This window comes from Lepidochelys kempii, chromosome 7 (assembly GCF_965140285.1).
Source record: "Lepidochelys kempii isolate rLepKem1 chromosome 7, rLepKem1.hap1, whole genome shotgun sequence".
NCBI lineage: Eukaryota > Metazoa > Chordata > Testudines > Cheloniidae > Lepidochelys > Lepidochelys kempii.
Window position 1 is genome coordinate 102938133 of NC_136386.1, and position 25339 is coordinate 102963471.

The 25339-nt window shown below is 39.6% G+C and overlaps 1 protein-coding gene across 3 annotated transcripts in view; it reads left to right on the plus strand.

Moving 5' to 3' along the window:
- The window catches only part of C7H10orf90 (chromosome 7 C10orf90 homolog), a 173917-nt gene that overhangs the window by 60267 nt on the left and 88311 nt on the right, over window positions 1-25339 (plus strand). The window contains exon 1 of one of the 3 annotated variants that reach the window (XM_073354064.2): window positions 14788-15029. The exons of 1 other annotated variant lie outside the window; for it this stretch is intronic. In XM_073354064.2, coding sequence (XP_073210165.1) covers window positions 14864-15029 — 166 coding nt within the window. In that variant the 5' untranslated portion in view covers window positions 14788-14863. Of the gene's footprint in view, window positions 1-14787; window positions 15030-25058; window positions 25120-25339 lie in introns of those variants that run through there. One more of the 3 variants, XM_073354066.2, reaches the window with a different exon arrangement.

A 25339-nucleotide genomic window follows, 5' to 3' on the forward strand; every position in this document is an offset into this window, starting at 1 on the left:
CTATGGGCATCCTGTGGAAAAGAGCTCCTGTGTTATTACACAGTGGGCTAATGGGTATTGAATAAAGACCAACAGGGAAGGCCAACGGTGTGGGTGTAATGGTTCCTCCCCTTTTAGGGAAACACTTACAAATAATCTTACCACAAAAAAAAGGTTTGGAAATGTAATTTGCCGTCCAGTTAATATCTCCAATGTAGCAAGCCAATGGTGGGTTTGTAGTGGTCCCTATGGCAAGTGTAATTTAAACAGCACAATTAAAAATGCCCCCACTTGTACCCAATCAGGAGAATGGGATGCCCCCCTAGGGGCATATGAACTGTTTAAAAAAGCAGCCTTAAATATCCCAGAAATCCCCTTAAGAAACAGTCCTTATTGGGCCCTACAGGGTCACTATTTTGTATGTGGCCGAAAGGCTTACAAGGTGCTGCCAGCCAACTAAACAGGTAGCTGTTATATAGCTCATGAAGTTCCTCATCTTTCCATAACTGCCACACTGCCCAAAAAAAAATTAAAAATGCCCAAGACACCTCTGTTAAGTCACAAAAAAAGACCCTGCGGCGACTGACTAAAGCATTGGCGGGCAATATAAAAAATCCCCTCACAACCAAGAAGCTGGTAGGGTGCTCTGTACTAAAAATAGCACCACTGTTTACTGGGCCAGCCCTGGCATGCATAGGCCGCTATACTGTAAGGCTGCAAATGGTACTTAAAAAAATAGCCTTAAAGTTAAAGGACTCGGTTAGTAATTTAGGGTCAGCAATAAAAACATTAAATAAAAAGGTACAGCAGCTCAAAACGTTTTCCCTCCAAAACAGGCTGGCTTTGGACTATCTCTTGGCATCCCAAGAAGGGGTTTGTGCCCTCATCGGGCCCCAATGTTGTGTATATATAAATAATAGCAGTTATAAAATCTATAAAAAAATGGTACAGGCTAAGGCCCATGCCCGAGCCGGAGCACAGGTTGCCTATACTGCCCCAAAGAACAATTGGTTGCAAACCTTGTTTTCAGGCTGGGGTTTGTCGTCTTGGCTTGGTGGTTTATTTAGCCTGCTATTGAAATTTCTCTTTCCTGTACTGCTTGTATTACTGGTATTATGCTGTGCAGTATCATGTGTCAGGGCCCTTTTGCAAAAGTTAATAAGTCATTCTCTTCAGGGCTATCACAAAATGCTTATGCAAAATCATATTGTAAAAAAATAAATAGCCCAAGTAAGAAAACTCAGAGCCAAGGCTGTTGAGTATTCTCAAAGGGGGGAGTTGTTGGAAACACTGGGGCATGGCCACTAGGTAACTCGAGGGGATGGAAGACCACGAGTGTCGATGAAGCCCCCTCGCACTAGGCCCCGGTGTCCTTGGCCCCCCCCCCCTGCCTGGAGGCACTCGCAGCAGCTCTGCGTGCTAGGCCCAAGTGTCCTTGGCCCCCCCGCCTGAAGGCACACACAGCAGTTATGCTAAAAATCTGCAACACTATGTTGCAGAGTCAGACTGCCTGAAACTAAGCAAGGCCAAACAGGGGAGATATGGAAAAACAATGCTAAATAAAGCAGCTTTATATATAGTTTAACAAATAATACAAAAAATCAGGGAACTAGCTGAAAACTGAATTGGCTGGCTATATGGATACTTAAAGCAGCTTGCTATTAAATAAGTATGCTAAAAAAAAGAATGTATAAAAGCCTGTATAACTTCCTGCTCTGTTGTACAGGATTTGAAATTCAAATCTCCCTGTACCTTTTTAAAGCTTCAAATAAACTTTTCTGCTTCTCCACCCCGTTGTGATTATTGGGTGCAGCACACCGGGTAACGAACCAACTCAAGCTGTTGTTCAGCCTCTCGGCACTGGGTGCCGGCAACACCACAGAAAAAATTTGCTTGTTACTGCGCCTACTACTTAGTGACTAGAGACCCTTCCACTCCTTGCTCTCCTATTATGGGCAGCAGCTCACATCTTACACTTGGCACACTGTCACTGCTGCCACTTATCATCCCACTACGAGATGAAAGCCTAATGTACCCCATTCACACTCCCCATTATTGTTCAGGCAAGAAATTCAGTTCAATCACATCTAATTTTCTGACCTGGGACAAAATTCTGTTCTTGATTACACGTACTGAAATTGTAATATGTATTGGGTGATGGGGCTGCTTGATCTAACTGTCTTTTGCACCTCTAATTTCTTTGACTTTGAAAAATATAGAGAGACATCCGCATTATTTGCACATGCTTTATTTTTATTACGTGGAACCCTCCACTCACATTCCATGCAGACATCTAAATTAGTCATATAGGAGTGGGAATAGCATTTGCATTATCCTCTAATTGTTTTCCTAAATCTTAGCACATAATCTTGTCAGTCAACCTAAGTGACCTGTTTTAGGTTTTAATTTACCTCAGACCTCTCATTCATTTGAACTCCCTGGGAAGCTACATCCTGCCTAGCATCCTTTGAAATACCAGACAAACCTTTATCTCCTAGTTGCATTCCCCCCTTTGAATTATTTGAAGAGGTCAGTGGTTTCTCAGCTGACCAGGCAAAAGGGCTAGTGAACCTTTTTAGTGAAGGTTAATTTTCATAAGTTTGCATCAGGGTAATAATGTAATTAGTAGAGTTAGGAAATAGGATCATGGCCAAAGGGAACTGTGAAACTTCATACAGTGAATGATGGAGTTACTCCTTGTAGCCAATTGTTCTTGGTCATATAGGTTGTCATGCCTGTACATTTCACTTAACATAAAGCACAATATCAGCAAATAACAAAGCAATCTAAGTATGCACCAAAGAGATGTATAGTACTTTACAAGGCAAGCAAAGACAGGATGAAATACTGGTCCCATTAAAGTCTGTGGGAATTTTGCCATTGGCTTCAATGTGGCCAAGATTTCTTCCAGAATCTTGAAGAGTTTACAATCCAAACTGACTGGGGGAAATGCAACAGAGAAAGATAAATGGAACAGTGATTCTCAACCTGTGGCCCGTTGTCCGCTTGCGGCCCAGTCAGCACAGAGCTGCAGCCCATGTGACATCCTCAGGGCCATACAGGTAGTATTGGATGCGGCCCACAATGGTAAACCAGTTGAGAACCACAGAATAACATAATAGGTTGCTCAGGCACATCATGTTAGCTTACTGAGTGTTTTTGTTTTTGTTTTTTGTTCTTTTAAATTTATTAGAAGATCTAATGATTAACTAACTAAGAACAGGAAGAACTGAAAATACTTAGGTAAGGTTATTTAATTATCAAAGACAATTGAAAATTTTAAAAGACACCCATGGTACTTTCCTCTTGCTCTGTCTTGCTTGCTGCCACATAGTTATTTTTTCAGAAGTAATGGTAGACTTTCACAGGTTGAGGAGTTGTGTGTTGGTGTGTGTGTACGTACATCTGTTTCAGAATGAATGAGCTAGATTTATTGATCAGTGCTGTGGAGAGGCCAGTTTCCTTAGAATCAACTGGCAAATTTTACAAACATTTTAAGACCTGATTCTGATCTCAAATGCACCAGTTTAATTCCATTGATGTCAGTTACTCTTGACTTATATTGATATATGAGAACTGAATCTAGCCCTAAAAATGTGGCATCACATTTCAGTGATCTACTCTATTAGCACACTTTCATTTTCTGAGTTCTTTAACACAAATCATATTTATTTCTTCCGATTTCTAAAATGTAACTAGAGATGACCACCTCGTGATCTGGGTGCTTAGTCTATAAACTAAATCACAATAATTCGGAAAGATGGTCCATAAACAATAGCTTTATAAAAAAGATAGGGCTGGTCGGGTGGGGAAAGATGTGCTTTTCACCATTTCTAGAAGGCATACTGGGCTCTGACAGACCAGGGGCCTAGCAGTGAGTTCTAAACCTGAGGGTCTCTCATAGAGGATTCCTGTTGTCTCATTCTTGACTGTGGTGCTATGTCATGGGAAATTACAAATAAAGAAGAGAACCTTAATGAGGCTCTATTCCAGGTATTTGAAATAGGCCATGAATGGCTTCTCTCTCTCACTCACTCGTCGTATATCCTGGAATATACACTAGATGTATTGGCCACACAGCATTTCAACAGGGACATCCAAAATAGCCAACTCTGCTTTAGAGTGGAATTATGCCAAAGGTGGATTTTAAATGGAAAAACTTCACGTTTCAGCATCAAATTATACACTCTCCTTGTTACACAGTGACAAGGAGATGACCTAGTACTCCAGAGCTAATTGGTTTTATTGAACAGTGTATGAACATTACCAAAAGACAGCTTGCTAATGCTACTACTTGTGGTTCTGTGAAGTTCCTGGGACAGATGATGAATATTCTTTGTATTGTAGTAGCACTTAGCAGCTTTGTTGTGCTAGGTACTGTACAAACGCATAATAAGATGGTGCCTGCCCCCAAAGAATTTTACAATCTAAGTAAATACTGAGACAACAGGTGACTGCAACCATATGACAAGGAGAGCACAAGATAACAGTGAGACTATGATGATCAGTGTTTAACACTATGCAGAGGTCAGACTAGATGATCACGATGGTCCCTTCTGACCTTAAAGTCTATGAGTGGGATAAGCAACAGTCACAGGATACTAGTTGCCTTACCATTGTCAAGTGTTTTTTAGGAGTCATGGCAGAGGTGAGTTTTAAGGAAGGATTTGAAAGAAGAAAATTAGGTGGCTTTGCCAAATGTTCCATGCAGCCATAATGGCTGGCCTCAGACACAGAACAAAGGTGTTTGTTGGAAAATATGGCAATGAACGCTGGCACTGTTGGCAGACTGGATGGAGGAATCAACACTTCAGTAGCATAGGAGAGATGATAGAAAAGGTGGAAATAGGCCATGAAGGGCCTTTAAAGTGAAGACCAGTAGTTTGTTTGATGCTGCAGACAAGGGGGAACCAATGGAGAAGTGATGTGGTTTAAGTGAGGAGCTAGAAAAACAACCATTGTAGCCGCAAGGATATAAATGGGGCAGGAAGAGATTTCTCAAGGTCAGAGAGGAGGAGGTTGTGGTAGCCAAGACAAAAGATTATGAGGGCCTGGCAAGGGTTTTAGCTGTGTGGATGGAGAGGAAAGATGAGATCTATCTTAGAGGAGATGTGCAGGAAGAAGGAGCAAGATTATGGACTAAATTCTATGGAGCTACACCAAATTATGCCATTTGATGACATGGCCCCTCTCTTCACAAACTCTGCTCTTCGTGTTACTGTGAAGCAGGGGCCTTTGGCAGGCAATATATTAGACAAGATCATTTATTGAAGAGATTGTACATTTATATCCATTCCCATAATTTTCATTTACATGTTTAAGATTTTTTTATGGTAACATTCCTTGGTTGACATGTTTCCACTGTAAATGCAAACTAAAAAATTTAAGTTGAGGGTAAACAAATATTATTTGTTAATAAATACAGGGATGCTGCAAAGATCAACCTGTGTCCCATGTCCAGAGGTTGTAGTATTTATGCTAGGTGTACAGTGTTGTCAGCTACCGTATATATTTATTTAAGTGCTATGAGCACAATTAAAAACAAATATTTACTAGGCAATGAAATAGCTCGTGTTAAATTGTAAGGTCTTCAGGAGAGAACTAATTTAATAAGTACAGGCCATTTCAAGTGCATTGTCAGTTTAAACAATAAAATTGACTCAACGTATTTTTCTGTTTATTATGGGAACTAAGATAATGCAAAAAGCAAATGCTTCTCCTTTGTACAAATTGCTCTTGAACATAATCATTAAGCAGTAGGCATGTCTGTTTATAGAAATAGTTGTTCTGTTTAGCTTGATCTCTATGTCACAGATTCCTGGTAATACAGAAAATGATTCATAAATACCCTTTTCTGCTAAATTAAGATGAAGAATTTACAGACTGCATCTATTTTTAATTCCTCAAAATTAGGAAGGATACAGGTCTAAGTTTTAAATACCCTTTGCACCAGGGCCCTGCCTGAATAAAGAGATTCTCTGTTAACATAATTTATTATAATTTTGATATGAACCTTTCCAGGGTGCTTTTATGTCTTTTTAGGTCCCAGTCCTGCAATTGAAACAATGGGACTTTCCATGACCATAGGGATCTGTGTTAGTGAATCTGGTTGCAAACCTTTAATATCAAATGCTGTGTTATAACATTAGCATTCATGCTGCAGTATACTTAAGGTTATATTATTTTTTCCAATGAAGTCTGTCAGCTAAGATGATTATTTATTTGTATTAAGATAGCATCTAGGAACCTCAAACAAGGATCAGCGCCCCATAATACTAGCTACGCACTGTAGATATATGTAACAGAGAGACAGTCCCTGTCCCAGAGGCCTCAAAATCTAAATGACAGACCAGATGCAATAAGTGGGTGAAACAAACAAGAAAGATTTAGAGTGAAATCCTGTCCTCAATGACGTCAATGGCAAAATGCCGACTGATTTCAGTAGGGCCAGGATTTCACCAGTATTATGCAAGATCTAGGGGAACATCATTGGTAGTCAAAACTGAAATGAACTAATCTGCCAATTTTTAAATTACAAGTTTATGAAAGAAAGATATTTTGTAATTTCAGATATTTTTGCACTCCTCTAATGGGAAAAAAGCCAAGAAATTTGGGGGAAAACATCTAAATGAAGTTTAGAAAAGTAGTTTTCATGGAGAATCAGAGAGAATATTGTGGGACAATAGCAGTTAAATTGTTGAGGGCAAATGGCATTTGGTTCAATTCCCTTTTCGTGTGTGAAAGCTTTCCACTTATGTTTTACTGTAAAATTGTTGCTGATGACTTTTTAGCAATAGAAATGCCAAATTGTAAAGCCAGAAAAATTACTAAAATTTTGGCTCAACTGTTGACAACTTGAGAAACTGCACCATCTTTTAGATACTTATAGGAAATGGAAATTTGTGCCCCACTCCTACAATCAGATCCACAAACAGCGAGTCTGGATCCATGCAGAGACCATCTGAAATCAAAGAGGTTTGATATGGATGCAGGGCTCTGTGCTCATAAAGTCAGTTACCAGACTGTGGCCTAAATGAGTGTGGCGTAGAAAGTGCTGGGTCCTCTCATCTCCCATTGACTTCTATTGCAACTGAAAATGCTCAGCACCTTGTAAAATCTTCTCCTAAAAAGGAAAGATAGAAGGTTAATTATACTCCAAGTGAATATTTAGTTGCTTTATTTAATGCATAGAAGAAATAAGCCAGCATACTATATCTGTAGCCCAAATATCTATACTGCTGCAACTATCTGTGTCTGTCTTTGCAACCTATCTTAAGGTTATTTTTTTCTCATTGTACTGATTTATACAATGCAGTAATTATATGTCTCAAACAATGGAGCAGAAATAAGACAAATGCATTTTGTGTATTCATACGATCTTTTTCTTCACAAAAAACTACTATGCAAAGGGTTTTATTGTATTAATGTGTAGGCAAAGCTACTTGCTTCATGGCTCTTTTGAAAGTGCCTATAAACATATTACACAGAAAAACACACGTTAAAAGAACATTATTAAGTCTGTAAAATCAATCACTCAAAAGTTAAGAAATTCCAGAATTAAGGTTGCTTCTGCAGATGGAATCTTCAGGGACTTTAGCTGTAAATCTGCAGCAAGTTTCTACTGGCTACATGTGAACTGACTTTTTCAAAGGCTTATGACTTGGCTAAAGTTTGGCTGACTTTTGCCATGGAGAGCAAAAGGCGCATACCTGGCACAACAGTGACTCCATGCCAATTTCAAGTACTTGCTCCAGAGCATGGGGGGCGCTAGAGCTTCTGAAGGAAATAGTTTCCAGAATTTTTTAACTTGGGCATAATGATGGATCTTTTGCTAAACTCATTCTTAGAAACAGCTGAGCCAGTTTTGCTGAAATTTCCCCCCCAAAAATTCAACCTGAGGCAGCCACGTGACATGGAAAACTTCAGCTCAAAGGCTTAAAGTTTGGCAAAGTTAGAAGCAATTGAAAACAGAGTCTTATAATAGGAAGTATCGTACAAGTCCCCAAGGTGATGCTACTAAACCCATCTATCTTTGTGTATCTATATATTTTAGGTGTATTCTTATCACTTGGCTAGTGATAGAGGTATAAAAGAAAGAATCAAGATCACTGTCTGCTGGTGTAAGGGCCTTCTCTTACTGTGACAGTCTGAGGCCCTGTTCTTAGGCTAAGGCCTTTGGCTAAGCAGCAGAGGCAGCCATAAGCTGGGAAGTGACCGGTCACATCCTCACATTCCAAACTAGTCACATTGAAATAAGGTGCTATTGGGCTGTTAGGCACTATCAGGACAGGATTGTATTCCTATCACCTCCAGAGAAAGGGAAGTGCCTAGAAAATGTAAAAGGAAACTTAGTTTGATAGCATCCTGTCTGGCAAGAACTCACTTATCAATAGCTGGGATGTGAAATCCTCACTTCTGTATTGTTTTGTCATTATAGTTCCCACTTTGCTGTTGTTTGTCTGTATAATCTCTGTCTGGTTCTGTGATTGTTCCTTTCTGCTGTATAATTAATTTTGCTGGGTGTAAACTAATTGAGGTGGTGGGATATAATTGGTTACATAATCATGTTACAATATGTTAGGATTGGTTAGTTAAATTTCAGGAAAATGATTGGTTAAGGTATAGCTAAGCAGAACTCAAGTTTTACTATATAATCTGTAGTCAATGAGGAAGTGAGGGGGTGTGGTTGGGGGTGGGCATGTGGGTGTGTGAGATGGGAACAGGGAATGGGGGTAAGAAAATTGGAATCATGTTTTGCTAAAGGGGGAGATGGGAACAGGGAATGGGGGTAAGAAAATTGGAATCATGTTTTGCTAAAGGGGGAGATGGGAACAGGGAATGGGAGTAAGGAAGTTGGAATCATGTTTGGCTAAGGGCAGGAATGGGAACAGGGACACAGGTGTAAGGCTTTGTGGTGTCAGAGCTGGGAAGGAGGATACTAAGGAAGGAAACTGGAATCGTGCTTGCTGGAAGTTCACCCCAATAAACATCGAATTGTTTGCACCTTTGGACTTCGGGTATTGTTGCTCTCTGTTCATGCGAGAAGGACCAGGGAAGTAAGTGGGTGAAGGAATAAGCCCCCTAACAGTAAGTCTAGGCACAGTCAGTGAGTTTGTTGTGGGAAAACAGCCCCTTTAAGCATGGGGGTCAGTGGGAACTGTAGTCTCCAGAATAGGCACAGGATGATGGCAGTGAGCTGACTGAGTCATGTGTCTGCCTGATGGAAACTCTATAAAGGAATACTGTTGACTCGGTCTTGTGAAGTTGAGTGTTCAGGTAAGACCCTGAAGGAAGCCCCTCCATGGGGACCAGGTAGGACACCCCGGGAGGGTGTGTCCTCTCCTTTCCTAGTCTGGAAAAAGATGGAAATACCTCTGCTGGCTAGAATCAAGTATTCTGAGTTTCTTTGCTCTTTCTTTGAATCCTTTTGTAGTAAACCAGATCTGAGCAAAGAGCCTTGGACTGAACTACAGTTTGGGCTTTATTTTACCTTCCTTGGGTGGTGTATGTGCCCACCAGCTTACAAAATAATGTATCAATGTGTGCCTCCTAAATGTTCAGAATGTTTAGGCAAGATACAAACCAACAAAAGCTTGGAAGTTCCATTAAATGCTGCCATTCTAGGCTTAAGACCTGCTCCTGAGTTAATGGCTTGAGTTAAGGAATCAGCATTATCTTTGAATTTTCTAGCTTTTGTCATTTGTTTCACAGCTTGACACTTTAAAAATACTTTGTTTTTTCTGGAATTTTAAAAATACAAATGGGAAACAGTGTCACAGTAGAATGACAGGTTTCAGAGTAGCAACCGTATTAGTCTGTATTTGCAAAAAGAAAAGGAGTACTTGTGGCACCTTAGAGACTAACAAATTTATTTGAGCATAAGCTTTTGTGAGCTACAGCTCACTTCATCGGTTGCTTTCCGAGTAGAATGAATAACTCCATTGTAAATCAAGGCTTTGCACTGCTACTGATCTACAAAGCCTTAAAGGGATACGCCTGTACTATCTCACTACCACAACTCATCGCAATATCTATAATCAGCTAGTTTGTTATTCTGAAGCTCACTTAGTCAGAGACCTGAGGGAACTGTTGGTAGGGCTTTTTCAACAATGAAGTCTATGGCTTTGTCACAGAACCAGCGAAGTAAGGGATAAAAAACAGGCCACACGTTGAAAGACAGATAGCAATGATGGGTAAACCAGAGGGTAGGATGGAGAATTGATTGATTGACTGACTGACTCACTGATTTTCTGCAATTGAACTGCAGCAACTAGATACTATAGTGATAGCTACTTTGGAGATACCAGTAGACATTTGGTCCCAGATCTCCTCACTCCCAAACCTGTTCTGTAGTTAAATGATCACCCTTTCTCTCCATAAACACAAAATATATTTTCTCTAGGTACTATTATATAAAATATATATTCAACTATGAAAAATCTGGAACATGTACAAACCATTTCAAATTCTATGCTATAACTTATGTGACAAAGCTCCATCCTCGCCTCCGTGGGTCCCACGTTTCCTGGCAGATTTCACTAGCCTCAGAGGCTCGCTGTGACCGTCCACGTAACCCTTCTCTCTCTAGAGACAAGGGTCACAGTCTACTGAGCCATTTTCATCATAAGCCAGCAAGGGAGGTGAGGAGAAGTTATCCTTCCTTGCACAGTCTCTATTGTCTCCCAGTCTCAGTGATTAATCAGGGGGCAAAGTGGGGGGGAACCTGGGCCCACCCCCTACTCCGGGCTCCAGCCCAGGGACCCTAATAGTATCAGCTGTGGTAGCTGACCTTTTAGAAACATGACATGTACAATTCCCTGGGCTACTTCCCCCACAGCAGCCCTCACTTCCTCAAGCTCCTCTTCACCCTGACCTCAGGGCCTCCTTCCTTGTGCCTGATATGGTGTGTACTACTCAGTCTCTCCAACAGCGCAACTTCCTCCCACAGCTCCTGACATGCACACCCACCTCACTAACTGAGAGGCTTTTAACTAGTTTCAGCGAGCCCCTGATTGGCTTCAGGTGTCCCAATCAACCTAGCATTCTCCCTGCCTTCTGGAAAGTTCGTAATTGGCCCTAGGTGTCTTAATTGACCTGGAGCAGCTGCCATTTCACTTATCCTGGTCCCAGGGATTTGTTTAGCCTGGAGCTAATATTCTATCTCCCACTACTTTTCTGTAGCCATCTGGCCTTGCCCCGTCACACTTAATATGTTCTAGATATACTCTAGAAATAAATATCTATATGGGTTACAATTTTAATATGGTAAAACTGAAGTATGTGAATTTTGGTGATTGATACATTTGTACAAATACAATTTATGAACTATACAGTATAACAGTACATATCTTTGTTTTGTACTGAATACTATCTCTTAGATCTTAGCGAAATCCTTGGAGGGGGTAGCATTTTTGTGATCTTTTCAGTATAGAATCATAGAACTGTAGGACTGGCAGGGACCCCGAGAGGTCATCCAGTCCAGTCCCCTGCACTCGTGGTAGGGGATCTAGATCATGCCTGACAGATGTTTGTCTAACCTGCTTTTAAAAATCTCCAGTCATGGAGATTCCACAACCTCCTAGGCAATTTATTCCAGTGCTTAACCACCCTGACAGTTAAGAAGTTTTTCCTAATGTCCAACCTAAACTGTCTTGCTGAAATTTAAGTCCATTGCTTCTTGTCCTGTCTTCAGAGGATAAGGAGAATCATTTTTCTCTCTCCTCCGTGTAACAATCTTTTATGTACTTGAAAACTGTTATCATGTCGCCCCTCAGTCTTCTCTTCTCCAGACTAAACAAATCCAGTTTTTTCAATCTTCCCTAATAGGTCATGGTTTCTAGACCTTTAATCATTTTTGTTGTTCTTCTCTGGACTTTCTCCGGTTTGTCCACATCTTTCCTGAAACGTGGCACCCAGAACTGGAAACAATATTCCAGTTGCGGCCTAATCAACACGGAGTAGAGCAGAAGAATTACATCTCATGTCTTGCTTACAACACAATATATCCCAGAATGATGTTTGCTTTTTTTGCAATAGTGTTACACTGTTCACTCATATTTAGCTTGTGATCCACTATTGACCCCCAGATCCCTTTCCGCAGTACTCCTTCCTAGGCAGTCATTTCCCATTTTGTATGTGTGCAACTGATTGTTCCTTCCTAAGTGGAGTACTTTGCATTTGTCCATATTGAATTTCATCCTATTTACTTCAGACCATTTCTCCAGTTTGTCCAGATCATTTTGAATTTTAATTCTATCCTCCATAGCACCTCCAACCCCTCCCAGCTTGGTATTGTCCGCACACTTTATAACAGTACTCTTTCTGCCATTTTCTAAATCGCTGATGAAGATATTGAACCGTATCAGACCCAGAACTGATCCCTGTGGGACCCCACTTGTAATGCCCTTCCAGCATGACTGTGAACCACTGATAACTACTCTCTGGGAATGGTTTTCCACTCATTTATACACCCACCTTATAGTAGCTCCATGTAGGTTGTATTTCTCTAGTTTGTTTATGACCAGGTCATCTGAGATAGTATCAAAAGCCTCACTCAAGTCAAGATATATCAAATCTACCAAACCTTCATACCTATCCATAAGGCTTGTTATCCTGTTGAAGAAAGCTATTAAGTTGGTTTGATGTGATTTGTTCATGACAAATCCATGCTGACTGTTACTTATCACCTTATTATTTTCTAAGAGTTTGCAAATTGATTGCTTAATTATTTACTCCATTATCTTTCCGGGTTCTGAAGTTAAACTGATTGGTCTGTAATTCCCTACATTGTCCTTATTTTCCTTTTTATAGACGGGTACTATATTTGCCCATTTCCAGTCCTATGGAATCTCTCCCATCTTCCATAACTTTTCGAAGATAATCGCTAATGGCTCAGATACCTCCTCAGTCAGCTCCTGGAGTATTCTAGGATGTATTCCATCAGGCACTGGTGCCTTGAAGACATCTAACTTGTCTAAGTAATTTTTAATTTGTTCTTTCCCTATTTTAGCCGCTGATCAGACCTCATTTTCACTAGCATTCACTATGTTAGAAAGTCCAATTGCTATTCACCTTTTTGGTGAAAACTAGAACAAAAAGTCATTTGCCACTTCTGCCATTTCCACATTTTCTGTTATTGTTCCCCCTCATTAAATAATGGGCCCACTCTGTCCTTGGTCTTCCTCTTGTTTCCAGTGTAATTATAGAATATTTTCTTGTTACCCTTTATGTCTCTAGTTGAATCTCATTTTTTGCCTTGGCCTTTCAAATTTTATTCCTACGTACTTATGTTAATTGTGTATATTCATCCTGTGAAATTTGACCTAGTTTCCACTTTTTGTAGAGCTCCTTTTTGAGTTTCAGACCATTGAAGATCTCCTTGCTAAGACAGGGTGGTCTCTTGCCATACTGTCCATCTTTCCTACACAGTGGGATAGTTTGCTCTTGTGCCCTTAATAATGTCTCTTTGAAAAACTGCTAACTCTCTTGAACTGTTTTCCCCCTTAGACTTGCTTCCCATGAGATTTTACCTACAAACTCCTTTAGATTGCTAATATGATTTCTGATAGGAAGGAAGCTTCAGAGGGGTAGCCGTGTTAGTCTGGATCTGTAAAAGCGGCAAAGAGTCCTGTGGCACCTTATAGACTAACAGACGAATTGGAGCATGAGCTTTCGTGGGTGGATACCCACTTCGTCGGATGCATGTAGGCTACATGCATCCGACGAAGTGGGTATCCACCCACAAAAGCTCATGCTCCAATACGTCTGATAGGAAGGAAAACATTTGTGAATATACCATAGGTTAATCCTGTGTCATCCTTGTTGTTTAAAGTATCAGGAAGGCTATGTGTGTGTTTTGCTTTGATTTTGTAGAGAAGGTACCAGTCTGAGTGAATAATGTATTGACAATAATACAATAGTTGCAATGTAAAGAATTAGCTATTGAACTGTCAACAGCACTAGTGGCCGTAAAAGATGACGTCCTCACAGCAATGGGTATAGGGGTCATATCTTAATGCTGATGCTACTCAGCATCTCTGCAGCTTTCAAACACAATAATGCAGAAGCTGCTGCTGACCCACAAATATTATATAGGTGAAGTAGATGGATTACATTGCAATTTCCCTAATCAATCTCTTGAACAGGACCCAGAGAGCAGTGATAGGTAACTTCTCTTGTTTACTGGAATGATTGACAAACATCAATGTTAGTATTATTTTATCATTGAAATTTTAGATGAAAATGAAATTGTCAAAATGGAATAAATGACCTCCAAAATATCACTTGTTGAAAGCTGATATTTTTTCTTTGCAATTTTTTTCACTCATTTCTATTGATAACGGGAAGATTTTGAAAACAAGTGTTCTCTAACAAACCAAGAGATCATTAGAGAAACATGTGCAAGCATTATGCCTCTAGATCTGTTCTTAATTTTGCTCAAGAAGGCACTCAGGAACAAAGAACACCAGTTTAAATATTAACGTCAAGAAAATGCAACATTCATGTGCTGCAGCCAGATAGCCTGCCTGAATGAGGTTGGAAAAGCATTGACAATGTAGTGTTGTCAATAAAGCCTGCATTTCGAGACACACATACTAACTAATCAGACTAAATAAATCAGCAGATCCAGGTTTTATCTTCACAGATAACCCTCATTAGCCCAGTGAGCTTTTCCTGAAGACAAAAGAAGCAATGAATCGCTTCATTTGTGTTGCTTGCATGGAATGCTAATGATGGGAGGTGAGAATACATGAATTATTCATGCCTGTCAGGACTGAGAAGGCAGATCCTGGCTTTTCCTGTTACCATTGCAACAAGTGGCCGCTGGCCTAGTCAGAACAAGGCCATAAAACATTTCAACTGAAACAGACTAGAGATCCCAAGTATGCCTTCTGGAGAAAGGAAACCCATGTTCCTGAACTGTACAGAACACATTCAGATGGATTTAAAAGCTAAACCTTATGCAAAATGGACCCAGGAAATGAAGCCTTTTGTGTCTCAAATTTACTTTACCATAAACAACTCTTCTTTGGAGAAAGAATGTTGCTCTGGTAAGTTTGTACAAGTTGAGCTTTTCCAAATGAGTTGGAAACTGTTTTATATTTCATGGCAAATGTAACGTGCAATGTTTTTCTGTGTCTTGCAAAGGAATATTGAATAGCTTGCCTTTTTTTAATTTCAAAATAGATTTTAAAAAGCATACAAATGGTAAGAGTGATGACACACAATTCTGCACATTGTTTTAACCCTAGAAAAGATGTAACAGCAATTGCCTTTAAAAGTTAAAATCAAAACTTCTAAAAATTGGTCTGCATTATTAAATAAATATTCCCTGACAATCAAATCCTAATAAGATTTAAACAAAGAAATAAATCTTTGATCCAATATCTGGTTTCTTGCAAGCAAAAGAAAGACTAATGCAACATAGTATCAAACTAGAGAGGCCAAAAGAAATCTGAATAGTACTCTGCAGAAGGTATTTTGGTTCTCTGCTTTAAGTTGCATATTTATGTACACTTTGTATGGTTGCTGCTTTGTGCAGTAAAACACATTTTTGATTGATCTGGGCATAGAAATAGAGAACAGTGTAACATTCTTATAGGTTACATAAACTATACTGATGTAGCATAAATTAGTTGAAAGCAAAGTAAGTAATGAATCTTATTTTTCTAAATAAAGAAATGACAGATGCTGTGCATGTAAAACACATAACAGTGGGGAAGCAGTGTTTGGTGTCTGTTTCCATTAGCGTAAGGAAGAAAAGCATCTGAAAGTTTTTATTTGTTAGTCAACACCACTACAACTGTAAAATTTTCCATAGTCTTGATTGAGCAATGAAAAAAATCTTAGTGTTTACACGATTCCAATAGAATTCACAAGTCAACTGACTAAGTAGAATTTTTCATCATAAAAAGAATTGGAAATAAATAATCAGTGTCTAAGATGTGAGGCCAAAATGTTGTTAACTGTCTTGTGAAAATATTGATTGTTTTGGTGTATATTCTGCTTTTGATGTACATTGCGATAACTGTCAAAGTGAAGAAAACAATCTTTTTATTTCATGTCCAGAAGAATCATATTTATAAGAGTTGAAAAGAGCATGTATTAAGGCAATGTACTAAAGCAAATTGCTAGGTAAATTTTATGCAAAAAGTGGGGAAAATAAGGATATGTAGACAGGGCTACACAAATATGGGGTGTGACCTAGCAACTCTTACTCACAGGAGTATGCAAATAAGTAGACACTATTGTCTTCAACAGAGTTACTCACATCAGTAAGGATTGTAGCAGAGGGCCCATGTTTTACCAGGAAATAACTGACTGTCTTATGTGGCTGTTGTGCAATGTAATTTGAGCAGCACGGTTTTTTAGTGATGTGTTTAAATGCCTTAAAGTATTATGATTAAATTAGAGTTTACAGAATGTCTTTTTTTGTTTTTAAAAGTACAAAAAATAAAAATGGGACCATATATTAGATGTGTCAGTAACAAAATACAAGACGCACATGATTTATTGTAGAGATGTGCTACCGGTGGAACAGCACTACTCACCTCAATTTATTTTATTTGTAAAAGAGATTAATTTTCAGTACATGAAGCATGCAAACTTTACCTTGCTTTACACTGGTGAGGGTGCATCATTTAGCATAGAGAACACAATGACACCATCTCAAGCTACTTTAAGCACTGGACTATAACACAAGTAGAATTGGTGCCTCTCCCTCGTGAAATGTAATGACTCCATGCCTGCCAAGACTTCATAGTTATTAGTGGAAATAGAACTCTGGAACCTGTGTTCCTGGCACCGAAGTTCCTATCACTTGGGCAAAAGGAAAGGGTCTATTAGCTGTATTAGTACTAGGGCTTACATCAGATTGTGAACTGGAGCTGTTGGCCTGCCTTAGTGATGATGTGGAACCATGTTGACCCATGGGTAGCTCAGGGAAAAGTGGTGCCTTTGGGGCTCACTGATCTCTCCCGGGTCCCAGAGGTGTGGTAACACTGCACCTTCCCTCTGAAACAAACTTGCTTCTTTGTCCATGAAACAATACAGAGAGGAGGCCTACAGCCTTCCCTTTGGGGGTGAATAAACCCCCCAGGGGTGCATGGTGACTAAGGGTATAGTTGCACTACAGCGGCACACCTGCAGCGTTGCTGCTGTAGCGTAGACACTTGCTATAGCGATGGAAGAGGTTTTTCTCTCACTGTAGTAGATCTGCTCACTCCAGAAGTGGTAGCTAGGTCAATGGAAGAATTCTTCTGTCAGCCTAGCAGTGTCTAGATGAGAGCTGGGGCTGGCTTAGCTACGTCTCATGGGGTGTGAATTTTTCATACCCCACTGAGCAATATAGCTAAGTCAACGTAAGTTTTAGGTGTAGACTGGTGCTAAGATTGTTCTGTCTCTCAGACCTGGATGCGCAAAGAAATGCAAGTTTCCATATGCACTTGTAACCTATCGCATGGTGTATTGGTGCTTATATACACTGCAGGTAGGTAACTTGAGCAGATGTGATCACATACACTTGAGGAGGTGTGCCATTCCATCCAGCAGAGGGCAGGGAACACATACACCCTCTGTGCATTAACCAGTAAACATTACAGTGGGAGATTGTGAAAATTCATCATTGAGAAACTCTGTATGATGATAACAATAAGAACAAACAGTCCTTAGACGCTCTTGGTACCCTCAACCTATATGGTAGCTGTGATAATAGAGCTGTTGCTGTTGAAATGTAAACATGCCAATAGCTGCAGTGATAAAACATTCACGTTGTGGAAACATTCTTCTGTGTACTTTGGAAGGACAAGAACAAAATGGAAGAGCAATACTATGAATATCATAAAATCATAGTTCTGGATGATAATGTATCATTTGCAGATGATATGAAACACCTGTTGCCTTTTGTAATGGTGTTTGCATTAGATAGAAAACAACAGCTTGACTAATTCTCTAATTTTTGATCTGTTACATGAAAATAATTCTCTTGTTTTCTAAGTGCTGAGTTTTGTTATATTATTTTTACCCACTCATGCAGATTTGTTGCATCCTTGTCTTCTAGTGTTCCTCATTTCTCTTTGCTTCAGTTTGTTTAAAATTTTTAAAATAAAACAAATCAATAGTTTTAAATTTTTGCAATAACTCAGTAAGGATAATAATGTGACTAAACACGTACAGCATAAGTTGGTGGGTGTGTGTCATAAATATAAAGGGAAGGGTAAACCCCTTTGAAATCCCTCCTGGCCAGGGGAAAGCTCCTCTCACCTGTAAAGGGTTAAGAAGCTAAAGGTAACCTCGCTGGCACCTGACCAAAATGACCAATGAGGAGACAAGATACTTTCAAAAGCTGGGAGGAGGGAGAGAAACAAAGGGTCTGTGTCTGTCTGTAGTCGCCTTGGCCGGGGATAGACCAGGAATGGAGTCTTAGAACTTTTAGTAAGTAATCTAGCTAGGTATGTGTTAGATTATGATTTCTTTAAATGGCTGAGAAAAGAATTGTGCTGAATAGAATAACTATTTCTGTCTGTGTATCTTTGTTGTAACTTAAGGTTTTGCCTAGAGGGGTTCTCTATGTTTTTGAATCTAATTACCCTGTAAGATATCTACCATCCTGATTTTACAGGGGGGATTTCTTTATTTCTATTTACTTCTATTTTTTATTAAAAGTCTTCTTGTAAAAAACTGAATGCTTTTTCATTGTTCTCAGATCCAAGGGTTTGGGTCTGTGCTCACCTATGCAAATTGGTGAGGCTTTTTATCCAACATTTCCCAGGAAAGTGGGGGTGCAAGTGTTGGGAGGATTGTTCATTGTTCTTAAGATCCAAGGGTCTGGGTCTGTAGTCACCTAGGCAAATTGGTGAGGCTTTTTACCAAACCTTGTCCAGGAAGTGGGGTGCAGGGTTTTGGGAAGTATTTTGGGGGGAAAGACGCGTCCAAACAGCTCTTCCCCAGTAACCAGTATTAGTTTGGTGGTGGTAGCGGCCAGTCCAAGGACAACGGGGGGAATATTTTGTACCTTGGGGAAGTTTTGACCTAAGCTGGTAAAGATAAGCTTAGGAGGTTTTTTCATGCAGGTCCCCACATCTGTACCCTAGAGTTCAGAGTGGGGGAGGAACCTTGACATGGTGGCAGCGGTGGGATTAACCTGAAATCATAATCTAACACATACCTAGCTAGATTACTTACTAAAAGTTCTAAGACTCCATTCCTGGTCTATCCCCGGCCAAGACGACTACAGACAGACACAGACCCTTTGTTTCTCTTCCTCCTCCCAGCTTTTGAAAGTATCTTGTCTCCTCATTGGTCATTTTGGTCAGGTGCCAGCGAGGTTACCTTTAGCTTCTTAACCCTTTACAGGTGAGAGGAGCTTTCCCCTGGCCAGGAGGGATTTCAAAGGGGTTTACCCTTCCCTTTATATTTATGACAGTGTGTGTGAGGCTTTTATGTTGAGGCTGATCCTATGAGGTGCTGAGCACTCCTGCTATGTGCTGCATGTCCTAAGTTTGATGCATCCATCATCTTCCCCTCCTTCAAATCCTGCCTTAAAACTCAACTCTGCCATTAGCACATACAGAAAACTGCCATCTGATTATAAATAGGCAGGTGGTGAGCTGAGATTATTGCTACTGACTGGTTAAGAGTTGAGCACAAAACTCCTCTGTGCTAAACCCCTATTGTTTTGGTACTCTGTCCTCTTCTGCTTGTTTGTCTCATCCATCCTTTATTTCTTGTTTGTCCTCTCAGCGGTGAGCTCTTTGGGGTAGGAACTGCAATTTACTATAAATTTGTACAGTGCCTAAAACCTGGCTTTGTCCTCTAGCTACTACCACAGAAAGAATATTAAATAATGTATGCAATTCCCATTGGAGTCAACAGGAGTTGAAGATACTCAGCACCTATAGGCATGTGTGCACTAGGTGGAGATTGTAGCTTAGTAATCAAGGCATCAGGTTTGGATTATGTGAGATATTTCTTGGAGTCACAAGTTCAGACTCTGGCAGTATCTTCCCCAGATAGATATGGTAAGTACTGTATTGTGCAGTTTGACACGCTGGCCTATCAGATGGGACCTTAAATACAGAGATGGGCTCCAAACAGAAAATGTAATCTGAACCAAAACATTCTCTTCAGCAGCTTTCTGCTTACAAACCAGTCTGCCTGCAAGCAATGTGTTCTAACTATCCCACAGGACTTCTCCTATGAGCAGAGGTTTGTCTTGTTCTCCTAAACTAATATCTCCCCCACCCCTTGCTCCCCATGGTGAAATGGGCTGGTTACTTTTGTGGTTGCCTCCAGTCACCCCAAAGGGGGATGCACTTCAGAGGTGCTGTGTGTACACAGTTTGTAAAGCACTTTTAAGCCTTTGGGAGAAAAGGCAAGAGATATGTACATACTTAAAAATGTTATTTGTTATCCTTCATTAAATTTACTGTAGATAGTGCCACATGTTATTCGCAGAGTAGTCATATTACCACTGTCTTATTTTATCAAAGTCAGATTTGGTGTACTATCCAGTTGTATTTTGTTAGTAAATAAAATGCCATTTTGTTCCAGGATGGGTAAATACTGAAATAATATACCTAGAGAAATGATCTCATAGCATGGTGGGCTAAAGGTACTCTAGTAATACAGGGAAGAGGCCATATAAACTTAATACAGATACTCTCATGCTAATATGTCAGACCAAAAAAACCTGAAACCAAACCCTACAGTAAACTGGAGTTAAAGTTGAGAGTACATATAAGCAATTTAAGGGTTAAAAAAATCATAGGAATGTTTTAATTATTCCAGCTATAAGCATTTCTACAACAGATCATTCAAAGTCAAGGTTAAACTTATGTAAACATATGGAAATGCACAGTTAGGGCATCCAAACAAACTTAACTCTACCCTGTAGATTTCAGAGTAGCAGCCGTGTTAGTCTGTATCCGCAAAAAGAAAAGGAGGACTTGTGGCACCTTAGATACTAACAAATTTATTTGAGCATAAGCTTTTGTGAGCTACAGCTCACTTCATTGGAGACACTCTGTAATAACTATACAAGTACAATAGTTCAGTATTTGTTGATCCAGATTAGGCTAAACTGATTAGATTAGTTTATTATTTACTTCATGGCACCATCACAGAAGAGAGGTAAAATCATCTGGGTACCATAACTTCAATTACTGAGATTATTAGGGACAGTAAAAGCCCCAAGAAGTGCTAAATTTCTTACAGGATCCATTTAAATTTTCATTTTAACTCAAAAAGAAAAGGAGTACTTGTGGCACCTTAGAGACTAACCAATTTATTTGAGCATAAGCTTTCATGAGCTACAGCTCACTTCATCGGATGCAACTCTAGCTGTAGCTCACGAAAGCTTATGCTCAAATAAATTGGTTAGTCTCTACGGTGCCACAAGTACTCCTTTTCTTTTTGCGAATACAGACTAACACGGCTGTTACTCTGAAACCGGTCATTTTAACTCAGAAACAGATTTACCTGTAAAATCTTAGAAAATTAATTCTCTACTCAAAGAGTAAGTCGTGTATATTTGGGGAGAAGACACTATATTCTTCATCCATAACAGAGAGGTTGAATCCTTTCTTCAAGGGCAAAACTCAACCTTAATATGGATTTATGACTGGTGCTTCTATGATTACATCATCTTATCAATACCATAGTCACACCTATACTAGCAACATGATACCACAAAGGAAGATTTAGTCATCATCATCACTCTTTCCTTCCCATATATCTTTCATAGGCTCTGTCAGTTGTAGGGAGAGTCTATGTTGCGCTCCTTCTCATCTTCATGTGAAAGAGGACCCAGAAGCTCCCATATCCCCTGTTCTTTTGCTACACTCTATCCACTCTGCTTGGAATGATCCTGTGAGAGGTACTCTGTTCTCTGTGACTGAGATTCCAGAATTTGGCTGATTCTGGATTTATTGGCAAGGCTACAACATATAAATTACACTCTGCCACAAGAAACTCCTCTTCAATAAATGTGTGTGCATAGAGTATACAGGCAAATACAGTCTATGGAAAGAGTACTGCGAATGTCAAGCTTTTGGCACCTTTGTGGAAGTGAAGAACTATTTTGCTGACTTATCCTGGCAGTTAAACCAGAGTAGGTCTCATTATCTCCAGCTCAGGGAGATTAAAAAGGTAAGGAAGAGACCTCCAACTCAGAGAGAGAAGTAGGTAAGAAAGAGCCAGAGTGAATTCCTGCAGGGAGAAAGCCAAGGAATAACTAACGTGGGACAAAGTTCATGTTGCAGTCTAGGTTGAGCTGTCTGTAAATACAGTACTGCCTCAGCGCTTCACTACTCAAGATTTGTCTCTAAGGAAAAGGAGGGAGTTTGGACAAAAGCTTATCATGTGTGTGCTGTGCTAGGAAAGGATGGGAACCCTGTTCCAGGTAGATTGCAGTTGAGCTTGGCAGGTTATCAACATTGCAAAATCATTAAGGTTTGATCCTGGATGTTTTCTACCTGTCTGGATTTTGAATGTGCTAGCTTGCCTGCTAGTCACATTGGGTTCTGCTTTATTAGTTCTAATGTTTTTCTTTTCCTTTCTGCCCTCCTGTTAGCTACTTCCTTTTGGATTGTTTTGGAATTCAAAAGTAATATTTTCTGAGACATTTTATTTCTTTAATTTGTTGTTGCTTGTTGTTCTGGTGTTTGACGTTTCCTAATCATGCACAACTCTCACTGGACTCAAGACTCTTTCTGCAGTGCTACAGATTGTAGACACAATTTGCTTTAATCAGGGCCCTTGGAATTTTGTAATACTTCAGGCCAATTTCTACAGCAAATTCGAATATGTTCAGCAACAACTTTTGCAGCCATGATCAAATATAATTGCCTACAATTTCACACACACACACAGGATACTTGGTTGACTACAAAATTCCCGGAACCTCAGCTTTTCACAATTTCGTCACCATGGAATCACTCACTTGCTGAGGAATTCAAGACTTTTTAATACCTTGAATATAAATTGTGGGATGAATTTTCAGCATGACATGGGCAATTAGCTATGCAACACTTCTGTTACTGTTTATTAGAGTAACAGAGATGGAAGGATCAAAAAATAGTGATTTGCAAATCTCAAGAGGCTCAGCGGCCAAGTATAATATAGACAATCATCCAAATATTCTGAATCTTACCTCCGCCTATGGAGCATCAGCTGGAGTTCGAACAATGAGTTTTACATGAGACCTCTGCCACCTACACTTCTATTTGTGATTAGAATCCTGAATTCAAGTGCTTCTTCCAAACCTACCATTGTTGTTAATAGAACTTGGAACCTAGTTCCTTGTCCACGTCTTAATATAGTAGGGAAAAATATCTGGGGAAATCCAAACTGCTAACACTTAAAATGATTAATAACAGTAGAAATAGAACAGAACCCAAAGCTCAGATGTGGAGTTGGTTGAGATTTCATCAAATATGTTATTTAACAAACGTCACCGTTATTCATAGGAATAGAGGAATTTACATAGTGGGTTAGAATGGTGATCCACGTAATCTAGTGTTTTTGCTCAGAAAGTGACCACAGTCAGAAGCTCAAGAGGAAAGTGCAAGAAACCTCTTAGTAGACAATGAAGGGGAAGTTTCTTCCTATCTCTTCTAAGTTAGAGGTAGGCTTATGCCCTAAAGCACAAGGGTTTATTTGTGTTCCTTTTCCTTATGTAACTGTGGATGTTCCCATTACCCATAGAAGTGTCTAATCCTTTTGTGAATCCTACTGTGCTCTTGGCCTCAATGATATCTTGTGGGAATTAGTTTGATAGGAGAATGCTGCATTATGTAAAAAAATAGCATCTCCTTTCATCAAATTTACTACCTTTCAGTTTCAGTGATTATCCTATTGTTATTGGATTATTAGGAGGGGTGAAGAGGTGCACATGATTCTCCTTCTCTCCTCAATTCATTGTTTTGTATAACCCTGTCATGCCCCTTATTGTTCCCCATCTCTCTAAAGTAAATAGGCCTACTCTTTACATTCTCTCTCCATATGGACGTCTTTCCATGCTCCTAGTAACTGTCCATCTCTGAACTATCTCTATTGAAATCCCTTTAGAGATAGAAGGTAAACATTTCAAAAGCACCTAGGTGTTTTAGGCACTTGTGAAAATTTTACCCAGAGGACCAGGACTGGACACAGTATTCTAACATACTATCAGTTTATATATAGACACGATTACATTTTTAGCATTTTCCGTCCCATTGTTTATGCACTCTAATATGTGGTTTGCTTTTTTTACTGCTGTTGCATCCTGAGCAAAGTCTTCCACTGAGCTGTTTACATTGACACCTGATTATTTTTCATCATTCATTATGTGATTTTCTTTCTCCCCACATCTGACTTGCTCTACTCTAATACCATTCCAAAGTTTGGAGCAGTTTGGTTATGCAAGCAGAGCTGAAATCAAAAATTGATCTTGTATTTCTGCTTGCTGAACCAAAAACCCTCATTCTGAACACCTATAAACTTTGAGGAAGTTTCAGATCCAAATGTTGAGGCTTGGATCCATCTGTAATATTCAGGTTCCATTAATTGTTGGAAGTGTAACATTCATGGACAGTATAAAAAGTCTTTTTAAATGGAATGCATTTTGTAAGCAGTGCTTGTATATAGGAGAAAGTGGTGCAGGGAAATATAAATACTGGAAGTTCAGAGAAGAGAAAAAAAGCTATATGTCTGTAAGAAACATCCTGGGTTCTCTTTTATGCTCAGTTAAAACAGAACAAAATGTAACTGTGGGCTGTTATAACTGAAGTCTCCTTTAGCAAGCTCAAACAGAGTGAAACTGCAAGGAAACAAATCCCAAAGCAAAATGGATGCTTGAGATCAGAGCTGGGGAATGGGATAGTTCTACAATTTCAAAGTACAGAATAAATTTTGGATGGAGAAAAAAATAATAAAACTGTGGCTTGGTAGATAGGTGTTGTCAAGACTTTGAGTGAAATACTGTCATCTTTGAAATCAGTGGCAACATTTCCAGTGTCTTCACTGGGGCCAGGATTTCACCCTTGGTTGTCAAAGATACAAAAAACAAAACAAAAGCCTGAAAATATCTGTGTGTCCAGTAGGATAGACTTAAACTGCGCATCATGGAAAGATCACTGCTAATAGCACCAAATTCATAACCAGGTGAGTTCTGCATGAGGCATCCAACTTTGCATTTGTTATATTTTTATTGATTATGCAGCAGTATTGAAGGGTTTATAAATTAACAGCAAACAGCACAGGAAACCAAGCTGGTATCCAATTTAAATTGTCATCTGAAATTCTTAGTTCCAGCTCTAAGCAGCATGTCACCACATCTCTGTATGTATTTGGCCAGGAGAGACCAGCCAAACCAAAAGGAAAC